Here is a 27855-nt window from a genome sequence, read left to right on the forward strand (position 1 = left end):
ATATCTACTTCAGTGACCTTAAATTCATCTCAGAATCAGATGCATATGCTGATGACTACCCTGACATTTACTTATCCAAGGGAGGAAATGCCTACTGCCCTCAGTTACATCAATTACCATCTTACAACTATATCAGCCTGCCTCTGAAAAAACAAAAAAAGAAATGGCACTGTGATGGTAATGTTGGAGCAGTGGTAAGAATGAATGGGAGAGTGTTGGAACCTGGGGATGAGGTTAATCTCTTTGGGGTGAAATTTGATTCCACACTTACTATGAAGAACCAAGTAGTAAATCTTGCAAAAAAAGTTGGCCAAGAAGCTTACAGCACTTCAACATTTCTCGCATCTGCTCAACAGTAGAGGCTGCAGGACTGTACGAGGCACAAGTGCTCTCACACTCTGAGTATGTTCCACTTTCTTGGATTGCATGTTCCTATCTTACCTACAAGTTCTTGACAGAATAGAGAACAGAGCGAGACGACTTGTCTCACATCTGGACCCAGTCTGGACAGATCTGTCATTTCTGAACCTTCAACACCAGAGAGGTGTGGGTATTACACTTGGCTCTACTTCATTGTTGTCTAAAAGAGAGCTTCTACACAGCAAGAGAGGCAGCTACATTCTGGTTATACCCTTCTCAAGAATATTCCTATGCCTGAGATAATTTATTTGCATAATGACCCAAGTCTGGAACATGTTCACACGTCATAATTACACTGATGAAATAGTCAGTTGACTAAATGAAATCACTGGCCCACAGATGGCTCCAATTTCATAGTATTCCCTATCTGTGTCTCATAACAATACAAAACTTTAAAATGAGCTGAGGTAGGTAACAGCTCCTAGTTTGTATATAAAAGTAGGTTATAACCGAACCCTATAAAACCAATGTGTAAATAAAAGAGATGTTAGACTGAGAGGTAGATTGAGATATAGGGAGGTTTCTGCAGTTTAAAAATGATACACATAAGGCAGAATATATGGAGAGGAAAGTGAGGTTAGAGTGGTGAGGGAGTGCAAAAAGAAAGCCAGTCAGAGAATTGGGTAGCCCTTTATCAGTGAATTTTGTTAAAAATAAGAAACTATATTAGAGAGAGATCAGCAAGGCAAGGCAGCCCGGAGAGCAAATGGACTTATCAGTTAAATATAAAAGAAGGGAGATAGTGGTACTGGAAAGATAGAGGATATTTTGACGAGTCATTGAATTTTAACCGTTTCAGGGTTGGTGCCGTACTAGTATGGCTTGCACGCCAGGGTTGGTGCTGTACTAGTACGCATAATTTCTAGCGCCTTCAAATCTAGCAAGAGAAAGCTGGTAGGCCTACATATGAAAGAATGGGTCTATGTGGTCAGTGTGCGCAGTATAAAAAAATTCATGCAGCACACAGTGCATAATGAGAGAAAAAAACTCCGACTGTGTTTTTCATTTAAAACAGCGACTTTGCAGTGTATTTTCGTATGGTATTTATGGTTGTATTCTAGTTTTTCTATTCTCATTTGATAGAATGGACGACATATTATGGAAATTGAGGTGATTTTTGATTGGTTTCACAATGAAAAGTACACCTTGAAATTGAGTTCAAAGTAGCAGAAACGTTCGATTTTTGCCAAAGTTCAGAAGTAAACAAATCATGAAAGCGCCCAATACATGTCGACTGGTGAGTCTAATATTCTTTCACAATTGCGCTGATATTATTTATACCATTTCTACACTATTGTAGTAGTCTGCATAACAGTAAATCTTCTGTTTTTTTAAGAAAAGTTCAAAGTGGAAAGCAAAAGAAATATAACAGAGGCATGGGGACGTGACTAATGAACAGAGGAAACGTTATTTTAGTGCCAGGAATGTCTGTCATGTTTATTCTGAACCCTATTTGGAAATTGGCAACTTTTGAAATTTGTTTGAAATTGACAAAATTGCCAGTTTCTGACTACTTTATTGGATAGTTGAAATCGGTAAATGGGTAGTTTCTTGTACTCATTTGATAGAAAAAATGGAGTTCTAGCAAAATAGGTATGACTTGTCAACTGGTACATTGGAATTGGCTGAAAATAGGGCTCAAAGTGGGAGAAATCGCTGATGCATAAACATTGCCGAGACCGCTAACTTCGCGAGAGCATAATTCCGTAAGTTTTCCATCAAATTTCATACTTTTGGTGTCATTTTGATCGGGAAAAGATTCTGTATCATTTCATAAGATAATTTTTTTTTTTAAATTTCCGACCCTGAGAAGTTTAGGAGAGGGCCTGCCGACTCTGAAAGGGTTAATGATAAAGGGGAGGTTGTGGTTTCGTTCATGGGCGAGGTATCATAGAGGAGGAGTCTGAGGTGGATGTGAGGAAACTACATTAGGTAGAGTGAAAGGGGGTAAAGCGACTGGGATAGATGGGATTGACAGAAATGCTAAAACCAAGTGGGTATATTGTGTTGGAATGGTTGGTATGTTTGTTCATTATATGTAAAAGAAGGGAAGAAACAAAAGGATTGGCAGAGAATGTGCTTAAGGGAAAAGAGAACAGTAAAAATTTTTTTTAAAAATTATAGGGGGGATAAGCCTGTTAAGTATACCAGGTATACCAGTACAATTATTATTGAAAGGGTTAGGTGTAAGACAAAAAGTAGGATTGCAGAGGAGCAAGAAGAATTTAAGAAGGGTAGGGAATGTGTAGATTAAATGTTTACATTAAAGCATACAAGTAATTAGTACTTAAATAAGGGTAAGGAGCTGTTTGTTGCATTTATATATTTAGCAAATTTTTATGATAGGGTGGACAAGGAAGCCATGTTGCAAATGTATTTAATAGCTGGTATGTTATTAACCCTTTGACTGTTTTGGTCATATATATACATCTTACGCGCCACTGTTTCGGACGTATTTATACGTGTAAATTCTAGCGGCTTCAAATCAAGCGGGAGAAAGCTGGTAGGCCCACATGAGAGACAATGGGTCTGTGTGGTCAGTGTGCACCACATAAAAAAAATCCTGCAGCACGCAGTGCGTAATGAGAAAAAAAACTCCAGACTGTTTTTGGATTAAAATGCCAACTTTAAGGTGTATTTTTGTATAGTGTTTATTGTTGTATTCTCGTTTTCATGGTCTCGTGTGATAAAATGGAAAACATATTACAGAAATAGAGATAATTTTGATTAGTTTCACAATGAAAACGACCTTGAAATTGAGCTCAAAGTAGCAGAAATGTTTTGATTTTTACTAATGTTCAGGAGTAAGCAAATCACACAACACGTCCAATACAAGTCAACTGAGGAGTCTAATATTCTTTCACTAGTGCACTGATATTATTTATACCATTTTTACAATAATGCAGTAGTCTGCATAACAGTAAATTTTGTATTTTTTATGTGAATAAAAAATCAAAATAGAAAACAATAGTAATATAAGAGGGACCTAGAGACATGACTAATGAACAGAGGATGTTATTTTAGTGCCAAGAATGTCTACATTGTTTATTCTGGACCCTATTTTGTAATTGGCATTTTTTTTAATTTGCATGAAATTGGACAAATTGTCAATTTCTGACCACTTAATTGGGTAGTTCAAATCGGTAAATGGGCAGTTTCTTGTACTCAACTAATAGAAAAAATAGAGTTCTAAAGAAATAGCTACGAGTTTGGTCAAGTGGAAGAACGGAACTGGCCAAAAACAGGGCTCAAAGTCTGTGAAATCGCCGATGCGTATATGTCGCTGAGACCACTAACTTCGCATGAGTGTAATTTCGTGAGTTTTCGACCAAATTTCGTACTTTTGGTGTTATTACCATCGGGAAAAGATTCTCTATCATTTCATAAGAATTTTTTTTTTTTCCAAAAATTTTGCGATATAGAAGGACAGTTTCAGAAAGGGGCTTGCGACAGTCAAAGGGTTAAGGATGAATTTGGGAGGGCATGTGGAAGAATGAAACGAAAAGTAAACAGAAAAGGGGAAGATGATGAGGGGAACAAGAAAGTTTTAAGCAGTAATAGATAATTGGATTTGAGTTCAAAGTAGCAGAAACGTTCGATTTTTGCCAAAGTTCAAAAGTAAACAAATCATGAAAGCGTCCAATACATGTCGACTGGTGAGTCTAATATTCTTTCACAAGTGCGCTGATATTATTTATACCATTTCTACACTATTGTAGTAGTCTGCATAACAGTATTTGGGAGTGGACATGTCAGCAGATGGGTCTATGAAAGATGAGGTGAAGCATAGAACAGATGAAGGGAAAGGGTTGGGTGGCATTTTGTGACCTGTGGAATGAAAGAAAAGTTTATCTTAGGAGGCAAAAGAGCAAATGTTCCAGAGTATAGTGATAGTGACACTTTCATATGAGTATGAGACATTAGTTTTCAAAGCTGCAGCTGGAGGCAGTGGAGATGTCATTTTTGAGAGCAATGTGTGATGTGAAAATGGTGCAGGGAATTTGGAGCATAGAAATAAAAAGGTGATATGGAGTTACGAAGAGTATAAATCAGAAAGCTGCAAATGAGTTTCTGAGGTGGTTTGGGCATATGGAGAGAGATAGGATGATGAAAAGGGTACATAAATCTAGGGTGGAAGGGTTGGGGAGTCATCCCAGGAATGTTTGGAGGGAAGGAGTAAAGGAGGCTTTGAGCTTTAGGGGCTTGAGCATCCATCAAGCTTGTGTGTGCATGTTAGATTGGAGTGAGTGGAGACTAAGTGGCTTTTTAACCCTTTCAGGGTCCAGAGGCCAAATTTCAAAGTGTGCACAAGGGTCCAAGAATTTTCAAAAAAATAATTTTGTTATTTTTTTCTTACGAAATGGTAGAGAATCTTTTTCTGTAGGTAATAAAACAAAAAATACGAAATTTGATGGAAAATTGACGAAATTATGCTCTCGCGAATTTTGATGTCAGCGATAGTTATGCATCAGCGATTTTGCTGACTTTGACTCCCATTTTAGGCCAATTACATTATTCCAGTAGACCAAATTCTTTGCTATTTCACTAGTATTGCTTCTGTTCTATCAATTGAGCACAAGAAATTGCCAAGTCAACTGTTTCAGCTACAAAATAAAGTGATCGGAATTTGGTAATTTGGCCAATTTAATGCAAAGTTCAAAATACTCCAATTTCAAAATAGGGTCCAGAATAAACAATGCAGGCATTCCTGGCACTAAACTAACATTTCTTCTATTCATTAGTTACGTTTTCAGGCTTTACAAATGAATTCCATTTTAATTTTTTATTCACATAATGAATTTTTATTCAAACCAAAAAATAGAAGATTTACTGTTGTGCAATATTGAAATAATTGTATAAATATTATCACCACATTTGTGAACGTATATTAGACCCACCAGCTGGCGTGTATTAAACGTGTGAGGTCATTTGTTTACTCTTGAACATTGGCAAAAATTTAACAAACATTTCTGCTATTTTGAGCTCAGTTTCAAGCCATTTTCAGTATTAAAACCAATCAAAATCATCTCTATTTTTGTAATATATCTTCCATTCTATCAAAAGAGATCAAGAAATCGCAAATACAACCATAAAAAATCATACGAAAAAACACTGCAAAGCTGCTGTTTTAATCAAAAATTAGTCTCGTTTTTCTATCTCATTATGCACTGTGCTGCAGGATTTGTTTTATGTGGTGCACACATACCACATAGATGTATTCTCTCATATCTAGGCCCAAATTTACCACTCACAACTTATCAGAGTGAGCTAAGCTCATGGCATAGATCTACGGTTTGGACCCTCAATGTAAAGCCGTAGATCTACGGCACAGACCCTGAAAGGGTTAAAGGATGTGCTTTTAGAATGTGAGAGGGCTGACATTGACGAAGTGATTCAGGGAAAATGAGTTAGCCAGGTGTGAATTATGGACATAGGAGAGAAAGTGCATGTATTCTGAAGGAGGGGTGGGGATGTTGCGGTTGTGTGATGTCAGCACACTTCTCTCAACACAGCAATTGAATGAATGATGGTGAAGATGTTTTAATTTTTTTTGTAGGGGGTGGGGGATTACCCTACCTTGGCAGGAGATGGTCATTGAGGTAAACAAAATGTAGGGACTTCCATGGAGAAACATAGCTCTCTGTTTCTCCATGTTTCTCTAGGTATCTGTTGTCTGTACCGTTGCAGATAAATTTTGTTAACTCTCAAGCAGAGTACAAACTTACAGTGGTTATGCAGTAGAAGCTAGATGGCTTTAAGTGTTTTTTTTTCCCTTGCTGCCCTTTGTACCAGTATTTGATGTGAAATGTTCTTTAATAAATCTACAAAGTAGTCACTGCAATAAAAAAACCATACCACTGGCGGGATATTAATTGATATTAATTTGTTTTTCTGCAGATTCTAATATATCAGAGCACTTCAGTTGATCTACATTTTTATTTTCACAGCCAATGATGTGGAAAACAGCAAGAATGCATGCTTGATGATCCTGGCAAAGATTGTTGAGGATCCCCAGAGTGGCACTTGTCTGAATGTAAGCTATGCTGACATCACTGGCCCTGTTGCCAACCCCAATCCTACAGGCTCACCTTTTGCCAATTCCCCTGGAGGACAGAGTATGCAGAATGGGGGCTTGGGAGGCATGAATAATCCACTGTCTGCTGGTATGTATTAACATGTAATAGTAATTAGCCATAAAAATTTTGTTACTAGTGTGATTTGTGGTTTGTGTGTGAATATGAAAGATATTAACATTGCATCTGCTTTCATGTTAATTACTATAGTAATTACTATAATTAAACATGCCATTTTATTTAACTAATTATATTATCTCTTTTTCAGTAAGTGGATTAGGCAACCTTCTTGGAGGTGGCGTGAATCTAACATTGAATTTGAGCTCTGCATATCCGAATGGTGGTGCTGGAAATCCTGTTGTTACTGCTCAGCTTCTGGAACATGTGAGGTCCATTCTCCGTTCATCTGGTTTTGCTGATCAGTCTAATGCTGAGGTTTGCCAGGCCATCAACACGTTAATCAATTATGGTATTATTGGCTTAGGGCTGGGCTTGGGTAACCCCTCAGGTCATCAGGGAGGTCACGGAGGCCAAGGTGGTCAAGGACAAGGCAATATGGGCGGTAATCCCATGTTAGGCAACATGAATAATTCTAACAACCCTAATGAATCATACCATGGATCATCAATGAGCAATGGAAATAATGGCCCTTTTGGGCCCATTGGCACTACAGTGGCATCAGGTCTGAACTTAGGACAAGGCTTAGGTGGTCCAACTTCTCCTCAACGCCAAGTGGACCGTTTTAATTCAGAACCGCCATTTGATCCATTTCGTCGGCAGTCTTCAGAAATGGGTGGAAGTTTACCCCTGAATAGCAACTCATTTGGGCTTGGGACTCCTTTAAGGAAGAGCCCATCCCCTGGCGAACTTCCTCCAGGAGCTCCAGATGGTAGCAAGAAGGTTGAGGTGGAAGTTGGTGAGCACATTGTGGGCGCTATCCTGGGTCCTGGGGGAAAGTCTTTGGTAGAGATCCAGCATATCTCCGGCACCACAATTCAGATCTCCAAGAAGGGTAACTATGCTCCTGGTACTCGTAACCGCATTGTCACCATCACAGGTCTACCTTCAGGCATCTCAACAGCGCAATTTCTCATTGAACAGCGCATTTCTGAGGAAGAGGGCAAGCGTGCTCGCCATAATGCCATCATGGGGGTCATGCCTTAAATCACCTGAGCTTCATCTCCACCTCACCCATAACCGAACAGACCCTTTTAGGGGCTTGAAAAAAAAATCGCACACACCATTGCCTCTTGCCTAATTAGTTCAATTTTAGTGATTGTTAATGTTTGGCGAGTCTTTTATATAAATATTTTCATAAATTTCAAGCTCCACCATCTGTCATCAAATTCAGGTGCTTTTCAGTAATCCATGTAGGATCTACATACAGTACATCCATTAAATTATACTGTATAACATAATTTGAAAATTGTTTTTAACTGACAAGCACCTTGCACTTCCTGGTTAGGTCACAGCAATTCACTGTTCTTTACTTTCTTCAAAACCTTGTGTGTTCAAATGTCACCCCATTCATAAGGCATAACCATTACAGACTTCTCATAATTGGCCATTTTATTCTTTACAATTTCCCCAGTCACCAACTACAGTTGTTTGTAAGCATTTTGCACTTGTTTAGAAAACAACAACTGTAAGTATATGTTGTTCATTGTTAAGATATTTAATTTCTACATATTTGTTTGACGAGAAGTAGTCAACTTGATTTTCTCCTTTTTTTTATAGTTTTAATTCATTGTGCAATTGTTTGTGCTGAGTTGAGCCCTCTTGTGGGTGTTGTCTGGGGCCATAGCATCCATCACAGGTGGAGGATAAGCTTGTCTGAAGCTGACCCTCAATCCAAGTGTTATTCGGCCATGTTTTCATTACCAGACCTGCTGAAGTGTGTGCTAATAGTTTTTTAATTTTATTTAAATTTAATATGCAGATATGTAACCTGTATCTTTAAGAATTAATCTCAGTGAAAACTATTTTCTACAAGATAGTTTAATATTTTTTTTTTTTTTTTATAAATTTAGCTGTTATTTATTAAGCAGATCTGGCTTTTGAAACCTTCATAACCATCTCTCTTCTGTCTTTGGTCAGAGAACATGCTACATGGCTATTCATATCGAGAGGTATGAACGTTGGCATCTTGTAACTCATGTTGAGTTTTATATGCTGCTACCAGGATTTCTACTTGGACTAGCCTATACTGGGGAGTTCATGTGTTACTATTCTCCACACACACAAAAATATTAAGTTTTAGTTAATGAGAAAAGAATATTTCAGGTCCCTCTCAGTAAGAACATTGTACCTGGGTGGGCAGTAGCTGGTGTTTGAAGCAAAGCTAAACATAAGGGTGGGTAGGCATTCCAGGCCATATGTCAGCCTACATGTAATAGTTGGAATCACCCAAATTAACTGGCTTAGTTTAAAAACTTTCAATTTGAGTGTGTTGTGTGCATGTAGGTTTTGTTTCCCTGGTATAAAATTTAACTTTTTTATTTTAAAATGGCAGTCATAGTTCCCCTATTGTTAAGTTTAGAATTATAAATTAGATTATTACAGACGTTTCTCTGAACCAGGGGATAGGCAGAAACATTTAATCATGCATCTTTCTTCATTAATATCATTGCTCTACAAACCATGTAAAAAATTGGCAATAAATGTGTATCCATGAGCGGCCAAGACTTTCCATATCAGCCTATCAATCAGTTTCACCGCACCAAACTGACATCCCAGCGCCCTGAATGTCAAAAAATGTGACATTCAGGATGCAGGTAATCAATCCTTCATCCCACATTCTTTTAAGTCACGCCTCACGACATGGGAAGCACCGCCGGATGACACACTAAGTCAGTTTGTTGCGGCATGCTTGTAAAATGACGACCTACATTGACCTGATCTCCTGAAAATGTCCTTGAAGCAGTCAAAGTAAGTAGAGTAAGAATCCCTGTATCTGGGAATAAAGCTTGTCGACAACTGACTGAGTCATGAGGTGCTAAACACAATCATGAAGGGCATGTGGGTACTGGTGATCACTTTCCACCACCATCTCAACCTCCTGGTTGGGGGGCCACATTCATTAGTTTTAGTGCTCATGTTTCTTCAGTGACATGCTTTATACTGACATATATGATGACAATATTGTCTCACAGCTCTCCATCAAGTGTTGCTCCTTGCCCCGAGTAATATTGACTTGTTTCTTTTCTCTCCCGTCTCCATAACTTAGATAATGGGTGACCCCAATGTCATGAATGATGAGTAAGCTGGTGTGTATGTGTGGAGCTGACAGTGCCAGGCTGTGGTGGTGGCGGCGGCAGGAGGGTGAGAGAGGCTCTCCACGCAGGCTCGGCACTCCCTTCCACACAGGTAGTGACTCTGTGCCTCACTCCACCCTCCACTCCCCAACTCTCATTCCACCTCTCGCCTCATGCCCGCCTCCATGGGTCTTGTACTCACCTTGACCAGTCTTGCCATTATTCCTAGGGCAAAAATTGTCACTACTTACATTATCACCCAAATTGAACCAGTTGCGCGATTTGATTTTTTTTTTTAAAGTATTGTCATGTAATTGATCGAAACCTTAACTTGCATAAAAGTGAAGCTAAAATCATATTGAGTTAATATAATTATTTTTTACACCTAGATGTGGCATTTTTTTCTTTTGTAAAGATCCGCATTTAAAATGCTAGAAACTTAGAATAATGTGACAACTGGATGTGTTGAAAGTAATGCTCCTGTAATGAAACAGTAAGCCAGAGGGTGTTATAGGCACAACATATACTAATAGTATATGCCTTTAAAGGAGATAATCAGTATTCATAAGAACATAAGAATGAAGAAACACTGAAGCAAGCCTCCTGGCCCATGCTAGGCAGGTCCAGTTCACACCCACTCATGTACCATCCAACCTATATTTAGAACTAAGCAAAGTTCTTTCCTCAATGATGCTATCTGGGAAATTGTTCCACTCATCTACAACTCTGTTGCCAAACCAGTATTTCCCAATATCCTTTCAAAATCTAAATTTCTGCACCTTTAATTTATTTCTACAATATCTGTTTTGGTTAGATATAGAGGGGCCACAGATATATCAGATCACTTTTTAGTTGTAGCTACACTGAGAGTAAAAGGTAGATGGGATACAAGGAGAATAGGAGCATCAGGGAAGAGTGAGGTGAAGGTTTATAAACTAAAAGAGGAGGCAGTTAGGGTAAGATATAAACTGCTATTGTAGGATAGATGGGCAAATGAGAGCATAGGCAATGGGGTCGAAGAGGTATGGGGTAGGTTTAAAAATGTAGTGTTAGTGTTCAGCAGAAGTTTGTGGTTACAGGAAAGTGGGCACGGGAGGGAAGAGCGATTGGTGGAATGATGATGTAAAGAGAGTAGTAAGGGAGAAAAAGTTAGCATATGAGAAGTTTTTACAAAGTAGAAGTGATGCAAGGAGGGAAGAGTATATGGAGAAAAAAGAGAGGTTAAGAGAGTGGTGAAGCAATGTAAAAAGAGAGCACATGAGAGAGTGGGTGAGATGTTATCAACAAATTTTGTTGAAAATAAGAAAAAGTTTTGGAGTGAGATTAACAAGTTAAGGAAGCCTAGAGAACAAATGGATTTGTCAGTTAAAAATAGGAGAGGAGAGTTATTAAATGGAGAGTTAGAGGTATTGGGAAGATGGAGGGAATATTTTGAGGAATTGTTAAATGTTGATGAAGATAGGGAAGCTGTGATTTCGTGTATAGGGCAAAGAGGAATAACATCTTGTAGGAGTGAGGAAGAGCCAGTTGTGAGTTTGGAGGAAGTTCGTGAGGCAGTAGGTAAAATGAAAGGGAGTAAGGCAGCTGGGATTGATGGGATAAAGATAGAAATGTTAAAAGCAGGTGGGGATATAGTTTTAGAGTGGTTGGTGCTATTATTTAATAAATGTATGGAAGAGGGTAAGGTACCTAGGGATTGGCAGAGAGCGTGCATAGTTCCTTTGTATAAAGGCAAAGGGGATAAAAGAGAGTGCAAAAATTATAGGGGGATAAGTTTGTTGAGTATACCTGGTAAAGTGTATGGTAGTTATTATTGAAAGAATTAAGAGTAAGACGGAGAATAGGATAGCAGATGAACAAGGAGGCGTTAGGAAAGGTAGTGGGTGTGTGGACCAGGTGTTTACAGTGAAACATGTAAGTTAACAGTATTTAGATAAGGCTAAAGAGGTTTTTGTGGCATTTATGGATTTGGAAAAGGCGTATGACAGGGTGGATAGGAGGGCAATGTGGCAGATGTGTCAGCATAGTTGCTGATCCCCTTACATGTGTTGTATAGCTTAGCCGAGTATCATAGTACCATCCATGTGTTTATATAGAAGATCCCTAGGCCTAGTGACTGTATGACGTCACGGGATGCGCATGAGTTAGTGGGACGCGCTACCTCGCCCTCACTCCACGCTTAGACATACAACAGGCAAGAAGGCAGGCTGGGCCCCTTCCCTTACCACAGTCTGACAATATATAGCGTTACCATCCACAAGTGTGTTTATCTTCAACCATCATATCTCCTTCCGAACCCCCACGACAGATGTTGCAGGTGTATGGTGTAGGAGGTAGGTTACTGAAAGCAGTGAAGAGTTTTTACGAGGATAGTGAGGCTCAAGTTAGAGTATGTAGGAAAGAGGGAGATTATTTCCCAGTAAAAGTAGGCCTTAGACAAGGATGTGTGATGTCAGCGTTGTTGTTTAATATATTTATAGATGGGGTTGTAAGAGAAGTAAATGCGAGGCTCTTGGCAAGAGGCATGGAGTTGAAAGATAAAGAATCACACATAAAGTGGGAGTTGTCACAGTTGCTCTTTGCTGATGACACTGTGCTCTTGGGAGATTCTGAAGAGAAGTTGCAGAGATTGGTGGATGAATTTGGTAGGGTATACAAAAGAAGAAAATTAAAAGTGAATACAGGAAAGAGTAAGGTTATGAGGATAACAAAAAGATTAGGCGATGAAAGATTGGATATCAGATTGGAGGGAGAGAGTATGGAGGAGATGAATGTATTCAGATATTTGGGAGTGGACGTGTCAGCGGATGGGTCTATGAAAGATGAGGTGAATCATAGAATTGATGAGGGGAAAAGGGTGAGCGGTGCACTTAGGAGTCTGTGGAGACAAAGAACTTTGTCCTTGGAGGCAAAAAGGGGAATGTATGAGAGTATAGTTTTACCAACGCTCTTATATGGGTGTGAAGCATGGGTGATGAATGTTGCAGCGAGGAGAAGGCTGGAGGCAGTGGAGATGTCATGTCTGAGGGCAATGTGTGGTGTGAATATAATGCAGAGAATTCGCAGTTTGGAAGTTAGGAGGAGGTGTGGGATTGCCAAAACTGTTGTCCAGAGGGCTGAGGAAGGGTTGTTGAGGTGATTCGGACATGTAGAGAGAATGGAGCGAAACAGAATGACAAGGTATTGTTCGGCCTAGGAAAGGTTGGAGGGAGGGGGTAAAGGAGGTTTTGTGTGCGAGGGGCTTGGACTTCCAGCAGGCATGAATGAGTGTGTTTGATAGGAGTGAATGGAGACAAATGGTTTATAATACTTGACGTGCTGTTGGAGTGTGAGCAAAGTAACATTTATGAAGGGATTCAGGGAAACCGGCAGGCCGAACTTGAGTCCTGGAGATGGGAAGTACAATGCCTGCACTCTGAAGGAGGGGTGTTAATGTTGCAGTTTAAAAACTGTAGTGTAAAGCACCCTTTTGGCAAGACAGTGATGGAGTGAATGACAGTGAAAGTTTTTCTTTTTTGGGCCACCCTGCCTTGGTGGGAATTGGCCAGTGTGTTAATAAAAAAAATTATAATTTTCAACATGTTAAATGTATGTCCCCTTTATTCGTGTTTTTTTTTCATTTGTTCAGTTAATTCAACAGCTTTTGAAAGAGTGCAAGTTCACTGCTCCCTGCCTAATTTAATAGGAAATGTTTCTAATAAGTGGAATGAGCTTCATCATCGTTTTCTAGAAAGTATATTTTTGAGTGCATTTATGTCCTTCCTGTAATGTGGAGACCAGAACTCAGTATAATCTAAATGAAGTCTAACTGAAAATATGTATAATGTTGAAGTGTAATCTTAGTACAGTGGAACCTTGACTTACAAGTGTCCCAACTTACGAGTTTTTTGAGATCTGAGCCGTCCTTGGGTCTGTCTTTTGCTCCGAGTTACAAGCTAACATTTGAGTTACGAGCCAACTCCCCCTGCTTCCCCATCAACACAAAACCTGGACAATTCGCTTGTTTATCTCTGATTTCATGCTTTAATTCCATGGAAATCATCCTCTTTTTCTTCTCAGTATTGTCCTTTACTCTTACTTTCTTAGGATCCATGCTTAGAAAAATGAAATTTGGCCAAATGACTGTCAAAAATGTAAGCAAAGCATGAGAGAACTGCTCCCACAGCCAGGTAAACAGTGCACTGAGTTGGTGGCATTTGTTATTATAATAATAATTATTATTATTATTAGTTATTATTAATTATTATTTTTTTTTTAGCAAGTCGGCCGTCTCCCACCGAGGCAGGGTGACCCAAAAAAGAAAGAAAATCCCCAAAAAGAAAATACTTTCATCATCATTCAACACTTTCACCTCACTCACACATAATCACTGTTTTTGCAGAGGTGCTCAGAACACAGCAGCTTAGAAGCATATACCTATAAAGGTACACAACATGTCCCTCTAAACTGCTAATATCCCGAACTCCTCCTTTAGAGTGCAAGCACTGTACTTCTCATTTCCAGGGCTCGAGTCTAGCTATATAAAAATAACCGGTTTCCCTGAATCCATTCACTAAATATCACCCTGCTCACACTCCAACAGATCGTCAGGTCCCAAATACCATTCATCTCCATTCACTCCTATCTAACACGTTCACGCACGCTTGCTGGAAGTCCAAGGCCCTCGCCCACAAAACCACCTTTACCCCTTCCCTCCAACCTTTTCGAGGATGATCTCTACCCTGCCTTCCTTTCCCTACAGATTTATACGCTCTCCATGTCATTCTACTTTGATTCATTCTCTCTAAATGACCAAACCACCTCAACAACCCCTCTTTAGCCCTCTGACTAATACTTTTATTAACTCCACACCTTCTCTTAATTTCCACACTCCGAATTTTCTGCATAATATTTACACCACACATTGCCCTTAGACAGGACATCTCCACTACCTCCAACCGCCTCCTCGCTGCTGCATTCACAACCCAAGCTTCACACCCATGTAAGAGTGTTGGTACTACTTTACTTTCATACATTCCCTTCTTTGCCTCCATAGATAACGTTTTTTGTCTCCACATATACCTCGATGCACCACTCGCCTTTTTTCCCTCATCAATTCTATGAGTAACCTCATCCTTCATAAATCCATCCGCTGACACGTCAACTCCCAAGTACATCTGAAAACATTCACTTCTTCCATACTCCTCCTCCCCAATTTGATATCCAATTTTTCTTTATCTAAATCATTTGATACCCTCATCACCTTACTCTTTTCTATGTTCACTTTCAACTTTGTACCTTTACACACACTCCTAAACTCATCCACTAACCCTTGCAATTTTTCTTCAGAACCTCCCATGAGCACAGTATCATCAGCAAAAAGCAACTTTGTCAATTCCCATTTTGTATTTGATTCCCCATAATTTAATCCCACCCCTCTCCTGAACACCCTAGCATTTACTGCTTTTACAACCCCATCTATAAATATATTAAACAACCATGGTGACATTACACATCCCTGTCTAAGACCTACTTTTACTGGGAAGTAGTCTCCCTCTCTTCTACACACTCTAACCTGAGCCTCACTATACTCATAAAAACTCTTTACAGCATTTAGTAACTTACCACCTATTCCATATACTTGCAACATCTGCCACATTTCTCTCCTATCCACTATCATATGCCTTTTCTAAATCCATAAATGCAATAAAAATTTCCCTACCTTTATCTAAATACTGTTCACATATATGCCTCAATGTAAACACTTGGTCTACACATCCCCTACCCACTCTGAAACCTCCTTGCTCATCCGCAATCCTACTTTCTGTCTTACCTCTAATTCTTTCAATTATAACCCTACCTTACACTTTTCCTGGTATACTCAGTAAACTTATTTCTTTATAATTTTTACAATCTCTTTTGTCCCCCTTCCCTTTATATAAAGGGACTATACATGCTCTCTGCCAATCCCTAGGTACCTTCCCCTCTTTCATACATTTATTAAACAAAAATACCAACCACTCCAACACTATATCCCCCCCTGCTTTTAACATTTCTGTCATAATCCCATCAGTTCCAGCTACTTTACCTCCTTTCATTCTACGTAATGCCTCACACACCTCCCCCACACTCACATCCTGTTCTTCACTTCTAAAAGATGGTATACCTCCCTGGCCAGTGCATGAAATTACTGCTTCCCTTTCTTCATCGACATATAAAAGTTCCTAAAAATATTCTCGCCATCTACCCAAAACCTCCATCTCCCCATCTACTAAATCCCCTACTTTGTTTTTAACTGACAAATCCATTCGTTCTCTAGGCTTTCTTAACTTGTTTAATTCCAATTTTTTTTCTTATTTTCATTAAAATTTCTTGACAGTGCCTCTCCCACTCTATCATCTGCTCTCTCTTTTTGCACTCTCTCACCACTCTCTTCATCTTTCTTTTACTCTCCATATACTCTACTCTTCTTATAACAGTTCTGCTTTGTAAAAACCTCTCAAGCTAACTTTTTCTCTTTTATCACACCCTTTACTTCATCATTCCACCAATCACTCCTCATTCTTCTTGCACCCACTCTCCTATAACCACAAACTTCTGCCCCACATTCTAATACTGCATTTTTAAAACTATTCCAACCCTCTTCAAAATCCCCACTACTCATACTTGCACCAGCCCACCTTTCTGCCAATAGTTGCTTATATCTCACCTGAACTTCCTCCTCCCTTAGTTTATACACTTTCACCTTCCTCTTGCTTGTTGCCATTTTCATCTTTTCCCATCTACCTCTTACTTTAACTGTAGCTGCAACTAAATAATGATCCGATATATCAGTTGCCCCTCTATAAACGTGTACATCCGGGAGCCTACCCATCAACCTTTTATCCACCAATACATAATCTAACAAACTACAGTGGTCCCTCATTTATCGTGTTTAATCCGTTCCTGGAGGTGCTACTGTTATCGAAATCTACGATTTTCGAATCAATTTTCCCCATAAGAAATAATGTAAATACAATTAATCTATTCCTGACACCCGGAAGTATCAACAACAATTTGTTTTTACCTTAAAGATAGATTTACATACACAAAAGAATGAACATTCAACATTACAGTTACCTTTATTGAAGGCTGTTGTTGATGAATGGAAGACAGGGAGGAGGAGAGAGGGAAGAGAGGTTATTGTTTGGAAGGGGAATCCTCCTCCATAAGGACTCTAGGTCACTTCAGGGATCACTTACCTAGCTTAAATATAGATTTACATGCAGAAAAGAAGGCCAAATAAATGTAAAGCACTAATAAAATGTATAAATGAACATTGGGAATAGGGGTAATTGATGAGTGGAATGGTCTGCCTAGTAGGGTGATCAAAGCTAACACATTGGGTAGTTTTAAATTTAGGTTGGATAAATACATGAGTGAGAGGGGTTGGATTTAAGTCGGACTTGCACCTGAGCTTATTGCTTGGGTAGCATTTGTTCTGTTAGTGGGTTGGATTTGTGAAGGACCTGCCTAGTATGGGCCAGCAGGCCAGTTGCAGTGTTCCTACTTAAGTTCTTGTTCTTATTTAACATCACACTTACCAGTAGGGTGATAGAGGCTAGGACCTTGGGTAGCTTTAAGAAGAGATTGGACAAATATACGAGTGGGAGGAGCTGTGTCATTGGGCACGGGAGTACAGGTCCGCCATCACAAATCCGGCAGTCAGTTATTCAGTTCCTTCAGTTATTTGGCACTAATTTTGGCTAGCATAATTTAAAATTTCCAGGGTCGCCACACCAACCTGCTGGTACTGTTTGGTGGCGCTACTTGCTGCATAATTCATTCCAATTTCTTTTTCTACATTTATTGTTTAACCTGCTTACTTTTAGCCCTAGCCATGGTTCCAATGAATAAAAGAAATGCTTCTCATTATGTAAAGCACCTACACAGTACATTATCCATTAAAGATAAGGTGGCTTTGAAGCCACTGTCGGTTGCCATGAGCTCGATTTCATGAAGCAGGAGAATATGCTTTATTATTACGCTAATATCAACACTACAGCTTATTTGCCTATCATAATTGATCTAATATGACGTAAGAAACAATATAAATAACATAAAACATGTTAAATACTCCAGAATGAATAATACTTGGCATAACACCGAGCAGTTCGACAGTTATGAAGAGGATATGGTACACAAATACCATTCTCCTATCCTTGTCTTGGGGGCTTATATTAGAGAAAACAGAGTATAGCACTGGGCTATGATATTCACTCGTACTCCACCATAATTATTATTATTATAATCAAAAAGAAGTGCTAAGCCACAAGGGCTATGCAGCACTCCACTATAAACATGAAACAAAAAAAAGTTATTTGCTCTCTATAGATTATCACACACAGCAGCATATGTGTGATAATCCCAAAAAAGTCAACGTGGCTTATTTTTAGTACCTGGCTTGGGTTAGCCATATATGATTTTTGGTAAATATTCGATTCCCAGCCAGGGTAGAAACATTAGGCGCGTTTCTTTACACCTGTTGTCTATGTTTATCCATCAGTAAATGGGTACCTGGGTGTTAGTCGACTAGTGTGAGTGTTATCCTGGGACACTGACCTAATTTTCTTGAAATACTCAGCATAACAAGTGCCTTTCTAGTCAGTAGTATGTCACTGATGTCAGCTAGGCCTGTATACCTTGTACATGTACGTGTAGTAAATAAAGATATTATTATTATTATTATTATTATTAGTATTATTTTCTCAGTTGTTTGTTGGATTATCTTATTCAAACTTGGGCAATGTATGATGGAAAGATACTTCTTCACGTACACCAAAAATGAAAGAAATCAGACCATAAATAGCGGAGTTCACTTCTCAGCCATTAGCGACCGCTTAGCAGTATATTTTTGTATGATTGTTATGGTTATATTCTCATTTTTTCGGTCTCATTTGATAGAATGAAAGATATATTACAGAAATAGATATGATTTCGATTGCTTTCATGACGAAAAGTACCTTGAAATTGCGCTCACAGTAGCGAAAATGTTCTCTTCTTCAGCGAAGCTCAAGAGTAAACAAATGACGTCACCGTCCAATACCTGTCCGCCTGCCAGTCTAACTTCCAGTAGAGTGAAGAATGGAATGACATTAGTTATACAATTATTACAATAATGCAGTAGTCTGCATAACAGTAAATCTTCTATTTTTTTGTGAATAAAAATTCCAAATGGTAAGCAAGAGTAATATAAGAGGGGCCTGTAGCCATGACTAATGAACAGAGAAAATGTTATTTTAGTGCCAGGAGTGTCTGCATTGTTTATTCTGGACCCTATTTTGAAATTGGCATCTGTTGAAATTTGTGTGAAATTGGCCAAATTGCCAATTTCTGACCACTTTATTGGGTAGTTGAAATAAGTGAATGGGCGGTCTCTTGTACTCAGTTGACAGACTAGAAGTAAATAAGTTTATTCAGGTATACACAAATACAGTTACATAGATTATCATACATAGCAGTGTATGTATAGAGAACCTAGGATAACCCAGAAAAGTCGAAGTGACTATTTCCAGTACCTGGCTTGGGCTTGCTATACAGTGGACCCCCGCTTAACGATCACCTCCAAATGCGACCAATTATGTAAGTGTATTTATGTAAGTGCATTTGTACGTGTATGTTTGGGGGTCTGAAATGGACTAATCTACTTCACAATATTCCTTATGGGAAAAAATTCGGTCAGTACTGGCACCTGAACATACTACTGGAATGAAAAATGTTCGTTAACCGGGGGTCCACTGTATATGATTTTTGGTAATTTTTTTTTTTCTCAGTTGTTTGTTGGGCTATCTCATTGAAACTTGGGCAATGTATGATGGAAAGATGCTTCTTAACGTACAACAAAAATAAAAAAGACGGACGATAAATAAGGGAGTTCACTTCTCAGCCATTAGCCGCCTCTTTGCAGTATATTTTCGTATGGTTTTTATGGTTGTATTCTCATTTTTTGGACTCATTTGTTAGAATGGAAGATATATTACAGAAATAGACATGATTTTGATTGCTTTCATAACGAAAAGTACCTTGAAATTGAGCTCAAAGTAGCGGAAATGTTCGAATTTTGCCGATGTTCAATGAACTATGTAAGTCAAGTTGGTTAATTTTATTAAGTGTATTCTAACCTAACCACTCTGTAATTCGGGAAGCTCAGTAATCCGGCACACCACAGGTCCCAATGATGCCGGATTTGTGATGGAGGACCTGTAAATTCTTGGGTAGCTTTGGGTAGAGGTCATTTTGATAAGGACCTGCCTTGTATGGGCCAGTAGACCTGCAGTGTTCTTCCATTGTTATGTTCTTAGTGGGAAGGATTGTAAAGGACCTGCATAGTATGGGTCAACAGGCCTACTGCAGTGTTCCTCCTTTCTTATGTTCATATTGGAGACTTGTTTGTGTGAGGGAGGGATGGCAAGTTTATTGTTGGAGAATATGACACTAATATCAACTCTATGGCTTATTTATCTATCACAATTCAACTAATATGACATAATAAACAATATTAATAACATGGAAACATGGAATATACTCTAGAATGAATAAAATAAGTCATTATGTGTCACGAGAGGTGTTGTGTTATATGTGGCATTTTGCCAAGGAATGGTGTTGGAAATGAATTGTTGTCCAGAGCAATTGGTATTAATTGTTGGCTGGATAAACACTGTAAGGATAATGCAGTACCATTCATTGACAATTGGAACAACTTCTATGGCCGAAATGACATGTATGCCAGGGATGGGGTTCACTTATCCAGGGCAGGTGTGGGTTTTCTTGCTAGCTGAGTTGACGGGGTTGTTAGGACTTTAAACTAGGATTAGTTAGAGGTATGGGTTTAGAAATGATAAATAATGAGTATGGATATATTGACTTATGCTCTGATATTAAGAATCTTAATAGTAAATGTCATGGAGTAACTCTGGGTAATGATAATTTCAGAAATTGTGTAAAAACAAAGATGAATAGGAAAAATGTGCAGAAGAAAAAACATGTGATGGTATTTTATGCTAACAGTCGAGGTGCAAGAAATAAGATTAATGAACTACGTTTGGTAGCATGTGCTGGGAACTTTGATGTCATTGCATTAACTGAAACCTGATATGATTTAAAGAGTTGGGATATGATTGCTGAGTGTAGTATTCAAGGGTTTAAGCTCTTCCATGTGGATAGATGTGATGGGAAGGGGGGAGGAGTTGCATTATGTGTTCGAGAAAATATTAACTGTTGCATAAAAACAGGTATAAAAATAGATGGAACAGTAACAGAATCTCTTTGGGTAGAATTTGTAGAGGGTCAAGAAAAGCTAATTCTAGGTGTAATCTACCGACCTCCAGGCTTGGATTACGATAGAGGGGAAACTTCTTTGGGACGAAATTGTTAGGGCTTCTAGACACAATAACATAGTGATAGTAGGGGATTTTAACTTTAGTCATATTGACTGGAATTCTTTGACAGGTAATCTAGAATCCAGTGACTTTATGGAAACAGTTCAGGACTGTTTTCTGAAGCAGTGTGTAACAGAGCCTACCAGGGGTAATAATTTGCTAGACCTAGTCTTGTCAAATAAGGAAACACTCTTAAATAATCTGGAGATCACTGAAGAGCTTGGTGCAAGTGATCACAAATCCACCACTTTCAGCATTAACTGGGAATACAAGAATAATGATAATACGGTAAAAATCCCAGATTTTCGTTCTGCCGATTACAGTGGACTTAAGGAACACCTGTCAAATCTCGATTGGGGTTATCTAGATAATGATTTTATTGATGATGATCATACTCATGATTATGAAGGGATCTGCATTTATGATTTTTTTCTTAATAATGTTCAACATGCTCAGAGTATATACATTCCCCAGAGAGAAATTAGGTCTAATAATAACGATCCCAAATGGATTAACAGGAGGCTAAAGCATCTATTAGGGGAGAAAAGGGGAATTTATAGGCACATCAGAAGAGGAGAGGTTAACCTTACTGACCAATATGTCCAGCTTAAAAGAGAAGTAAAAAAGGGAATTAGAAAGGCTAAACGTGACTATGAAATTAGAGTTGCTAATGAATCAAAGACTAATCCAAAGGGGTTCTTTCAAGTGTATAGGACGAAGGTGAAGGAAAAAGTAGGACCTCTGAAAATTGGGAATGAACAGCTGACAGATAACGAACTGGAAATGTGTTCCTTATTTAATGACTATTTTTTGTCAGTTTTAACACAGGAAGATGTAAATGAGCTTTCAGTAATTAACAATTATTTGGTTCCTAATGAATTTAAATTAACTAATATTACTGTCACGAGGGACATGGTTATTAAACAGATAGACAAACTGAAGCAAAATAAGTCCCCGGGACCCAATGAGTTGTTTTCCAGGGTACTTAAGGAATGCAAGATGGAGCTTAGTCAGCCATTAACGAGTGTGTTTAATGCGTCCATCCTTACCGGTGTTGTGCCAGAGTTGTGGAAGATGGCTAATGTGGTTCCTATATTCAAATCGGGATAAGTCCACTCCTTCAAATTACCGTCCAATAAGCCTGACATCTATAGTGGGCAAGTTATTAGAATCAATCATAGCTGACATTATTAGAAGTCACCTTGAAAAGCATAACTGATAAATGAATCTCAGCATGGATTCACGAGAGGTCGTTCCTGCCTGACAAATTTACTGACGTTCTTCAATAGAACATTTGAGGCAGTTGACAGTGATAAAGAATATGATATTGTTTATTTGGATTTTAGTAAAGCCTTCGATAGAGTACCTCACAAGAGACACTTAAGAAAAGTGGCAGCTCATGGTATAGGAGGTAAAGTTCTAGCATGGAGAGAGGCATGGCTTACCAATAGAAAGCAGAGAGTTACCATTAATGTAGTGAAATCTGAATGGGGATTAGTCACTAGTGGCATTCCACAAAGATCAGTTTTAGGCCCTCTCTTGTTCATAATTTACGTTAATGACCTTGATAAAGGGATTACGGGTGACACGAGTAAGTTTGCTGATGATACAAAGATAGGCCATATAATTCACTCTGAGGAGGATAGCAATGAACTCCAGGAGGATTTGGACAAATTAATGTCTTGGTCTGAAAAATGGCAGATGAAGTTCAATGTGGATAAGTGTAAAGTACTAGCCCTTGGTAATGAAAATAACCCTCGAAGCTATAATCTAGGTGAAGTAGAGCTTGATCATACAGAATGTGAAAAAGACTTGGGAGTCATGGTAAGCAGAAATCTAAAGCCAAGGCAGCAGTGCCTAGTGTTTACAACAAGGCCAACAGATTACTTGGAGTGTAGATCAATGGTTCAGAGAACCGACAAGTTGATAAATTAGACACATGTGCAACTCTTGGGTATCTTTATTGAGGAAACGTTTCACCACACAGTGGCTTCATCAGTCCATACATAGGAAAATCTTGAAGAACAGGAGGAGAATGAGGTAATCAATCCCTCAGGCTTTAGTCGATGTGGTCAGTCCATCAATCTTGAATAGAATACGGCATAATTGCGGAGAAGGAGCTTATAAACCGTAGGCAGGAGAGGTGCAGCAGTCGTAGGTGTTGTCACATTTGTTCAATGTGGAAGTAAGCCGTGCCCAAGGGTTAGGCAAGCGAAGAATTCCCAAGTATTAAGATCCCAACTAGTCGTTTCTCTGAACCATTGATCTACAATCCTGTCAGACACTGCAACTTCTTGAGATCTTAATACTTGGGAATTCTTCGCTTGCCTAACCCTTGGGCACGACCTACTTCCACATTGAACAAATGTGACAACACCTACGACTGCTGCACCTCTCCTGCCTACGGTTTATAAGCTCCTTCTCCGCACTTATGCCGTATTCTATTCAAGATTGATGGACTGACCACATCGACTAAAGGCTGAGGAACTGATTACCTCAATCTCCTCCTGTTCTTCAAGATTCTCCTTTGTATGGACTGATGAAGCCACTGTGTGGTGAAACGTTTCCTCAATAAAGATACCCAAGAGTTGCACATGTGTCTAATTTATCAACTTGTCGGTTCTCTGAATCATTGATCTACAATCCTGTCAGACACTGCAACTTCTTGGGATCTTAATACTTGGGAATTCTTCGCTTGCCTAACCCTTGGGCACGACCTACTTCCACATTGAACAAATGTGACAACACCTACGACTGCTGCACCTCTCCTGCCTACGGTTTATAAGCTCCTCCGCACTTATGCCGTATTCTATTCAAGATTGATGGACTGACCACATCGACTAAAGGCTGAGGGACTGATTACCTCAATCTCCTCCTGTTCTTCAAGATTCTCCTTTGTATGGACTGATAAAGCCACTGTGTGGCGAAACGTTTCCTTAATAAAGATACCCAAGAGTTGCACATGTGTCTAATTTATCAACTTGTCGGTTCTCTGAATCATTGATCTACAATCCTGTCAGACACTGCAACTTCTTGGGATCTTAATACTTGGGAATTCTTCGCTTGCCTAACCCTTGGGCACGACCTACTTCCACATTGAACAAATGTGACAACACCTACGACTGCTGCACCTCTCCTGCCTACGGTTTATAAGCTCCTTCTCCGCACTTATGCTGTATTCTATTCAAGATTGATGGACTGACCACATCGACTAAAGGCTGAGGGACTGATTACCTCAATCTCCTCCTGTTCTTCAAGATTCTCCTTTGTATGGACTGATGAAGCCACTGTGTGGCAAAACGTTTCCTCAATAAAGATACCCAAGAGTTGCACATGTCTAATTTATCATCAGATTACTTGGATTTATTTCAAGAAGTATAAGTAACAGAAGTCCAAAAGTTATTTTACAGCTCTATACATCACTAGTGAGGCCTCATTTAGATTATGCTGCTCAGTTTTGGTCCCCTTACTACAGGATGGACATAGACTCATTAGAAAACATACAGAGAAGAATGACTAAAATGATTTACTGTGTAAGGAACCTCCCGTATGAAGATAGACTTAAAGCCTTAAATCTCCACTCTCTGGAGAGGTTTAGAATGAGGGGAGATATCATTGAAGTGTGTAAGTGGATGACGGGCATAAAGAAGGGAGATATTAATAAAGTACTGAGGGTGTCGAACCAGGTAAGAACCAGAAATAATGGATTTAAGTTGGATAAATTTAGATTTAGAAAGGACATAGGTAAGTACTGGTTTTCTAACCAAGTTGTAGATGTGCAAGAATGGTATACAATACTGACAAGATGAAATTAAGACACATGTGCAACATCTGGGTATCTTTATTGTAGACGTTTCACCATCCAGTGGCTTTATCAATACAAATTTCAGGACATAACTTGAAGGTAGTAGAATTACGTACAGAAGATGAGGTAATCAGTCCCTCAACCTAGGAGTAGGTGCGAAGAGCACCATAGTCGTGGAGATTCTGAAGCAGAAGTAAGGTGCTTGACGCTTATATACTAACGTCAGGTGGAAATGGGACGGGTAGGAGACAATGGCATAGTCACTGGTAGGCGTGATTCCCCAGTGGAAGTAGGTCCTACCCAAAGAGATGGGTTAGTTGTAGTAGTAGTTGTCGTAGTCATGAAGGTTATGTACGTGTCCTCAGAATCAAGATTCCATGATGTTGCAGTGTCTCACAAGTTGTGCAAGAATGGCTAGGACGGCACTGATACATGGAACACCTAGAGTCCGAACACTTCGCAAACATCATCCCTTCAAGCGTCACTTGGTTACATTACGTGGATGACGTCCTCGTAATAACTCCCAAACGTTTTGATGTATGGAATCTTCAGGCAAAGCTCAACGCAGTTGAACCGGCGATCCAGTTTACACTAGAAGAAGAGTCCAATGACAAGCTATCTTTCCTCGACGTCCTCATTCACAAAGTAGACAACAACCTAAGATTTCAAGTTTATCGGAAACCTACCAATAAAAATGATCTCAAACACTTCTATTCCAGTCAAGATACCAAGACCGAAAGAGGCATCATCATTGGGTTTTTCCTAAGAGCGTACCGTATTTGTAGTCCTGAGTTTCTTGACGAGGAATGTACATACATTCACCAAACCTTCACTGAGTTACATTTTCCTTCCTTTTTCATCAAAGACTGCAAGAAAAGAGCTCTTCAGATCATTAATTCTCCACGCACCAACACCACACCCAACAAAGTTATAATTCTTCCCAACAGCCAGGTTGCACTGAATGTTTCTAAAGTACTTTAACAAGCTAACACCAGAGTTGCCACTGCTTTTAGCACTTCAGTAAAGGATCTAACCAGGACAAAATCAAAGCACAACGAACCAGTCAATGCAGGGGTTTACACTATACCCTGTGGAGGCTGTGACAAGATTTATGTAGGTGAAACAGCAAGAAACCTCGCATGTAGGAACGATAACTTGAACAACGCCTGTGTACAACACCAAAATTCCACCAATCGTCTCGTGAAATTTAGGGACGCCCAATTAGTGATCAAAGAAATTAATTTCCGCAGACGCAAGTGCCTCGAATCAGCACTGATCGCTGTTTTGAATACAATTAAACAACAACGGCAGCTTCACCATCTCTGAAGTCTTAGTGAGAATCCTCCTGAAAACAGTAAACCCTGCCATCACATATTTTTATTTTATTATTTATTATCACACCGGCCGATTCCCACCAAGGCAGGGTGGCCCGAAAAAGAAAAACTTTCACCATCATTCACTCCATCACTGTCTTGCCAGAAGGGTGCTTTACACTACAGTTTTTAAACTGCAACATTAACACCCCTCCTTCAGAGTGCAGGCACTGTACTTCCCATCTCCAGGACTCAAGTCCGGCCTGCCGGTTTCCCTGAATCCCTTCATAAATGTTACTTTGCTCACACTCCAACAGCACGTCAAGTATTAAAAACCATTTGTCTCCATTCACTCCTATCACATACTCTCCTGTTATACTACACAAAGCACATTACAGAGAGTGAACACTGAAAAAGGCCTTCTCTATCCAGTCTATATTTGTCCAACCTATTTTTAGGTTACCCAAGTAATAGCTTTTATATCCTTTTACTCGTGTACGAATTAATTACTCTTACCATATTGTCACTACTACTACTACCACTAGTGAACATCGAAATGGTACGTCACTAGTATTGCACCTCACTCTGAGCCTTTATATACCCTCTGTGTCCATATACTGTTTATATCGGCTTAACAAAGCTCCTGGAGAGCGAAACGTTGCCACAATAAAATGTCACATTAGTTGCACTTGTGTCCTTTTACTTTACATATTGTCGGTAATTCTACCAACATTATTACAACTATCATTATTACAACTGCTACATAAGAACACAAGAAAGGAGGAACACTGCAGCAGGCCTGTTGGCCCATACTAGGCAGGTCCTTCACAATTCATCCCACTAACAAAACATTTGCCCAACCCAACCTTCAATGCTACCCAAGAAATAAGCTCTGATATGCAAGTCCAACTCAAATCCAACCCCTCTCACTCTTGCATTTATCCAGCCTAAATTTGAAACTACCCAAAGTCCTAGCCTCAATAACCCAACTAGGTAGACTGTTCCACTCATCATGAGAAACATAAGAAAGGAGGATCACTGCAGCAGGCCTGTTGGCCCATGCTCGGCAGGCCCTTTACAATTCATCCCACTAACGAAACATTTTCCCAATCCAATCCTCAATGCTACCCAAAAAATAAGCTCTGATAACTCTATCCACTCATTTGCAAGTCCCACTCAAATCCAACCCCTCTCACTCATATATTTATCCAACCTAAATTTGAAACTACCCAATGTCCTAGCCTCAATAACCCAACTAGGTAGACTGTTCCACTCATCAACTACCCTATTTCAAAACCAATACTTTCCTATGTCCTTTCTAAATCTAAACTTATCTGATTTAAATCCATTACTGCAGGTTCTCTCTTGGAGAGATATCCTCAAGACCTTATTTATATCCCCTTTATTTATACCCATCTTCCACTTATACACCTCGATCATGTCTCCCCTCATTCTTCGTCTAACAAGTGAATGTAATTTAAGAGTCTTCAATCTTTCTTCATGGTGATTATCAAATGGTATACAAAACCGACAGGTTGGTAGATAAGACACATAGGCAACACTTAGGCAACTTTATTTCGAAACGTTTTGCCT

At 39.2% G+C, this 27855-nt stretch overlaps 1 protein-coding gene across 11 annotated transcripts in view; it reads left to right on the plus strand.

The window, feature by feature from the left end:
• Positions 1-27855, plus strand: part of ps (RNA-binding protein Nova-1-like protein passilla) — a 167487-nt gene that overhangs the window by 61403 nt on the left and 78229 nt on the right. For 5 of the 11 annotated variants that reach the window (XR_011392269.1, XR_011392272.1, XR_011392270.1 and 2 more), the window contains exons 5-7: positions 6369-6584; positions 6763-7506; positions 9721-9860. Coding sequence is in view for 4 of the 11 variants with exons in the window: in XM_070087268.1 (XP_069943369.1) it covers positions 6369-6584; positions 6763-7658 (1112 nt within the window). In the remaining 7 variants the exon portion in view is untranslated. Of the gene's footprint in view, positions 1-6368; positions 6585-6762; positions 9169-9720; positions 18449-27855 lie in introns of those variants that run through there. The other 6 variants (XR_011392267.1, XR_011392273.1, XM_070087269.1 and 3 more) reach the window with 3 other exon arrangements.

Source organism: Cherax quadricarinatus, chromosome 21 (genome assembly GCF_038502225.1).
Source record: "Cherax quadricarinatus isolate ZL_2023a chromosome 21, ASM3850222v1, whole genome shotgun sequence".
NCBI lineage: Eukaryota > Metazoa > Arthropoda > Malacostraca > Decapoda > Parastacidae > Cherax > Cherax quadricarinatus.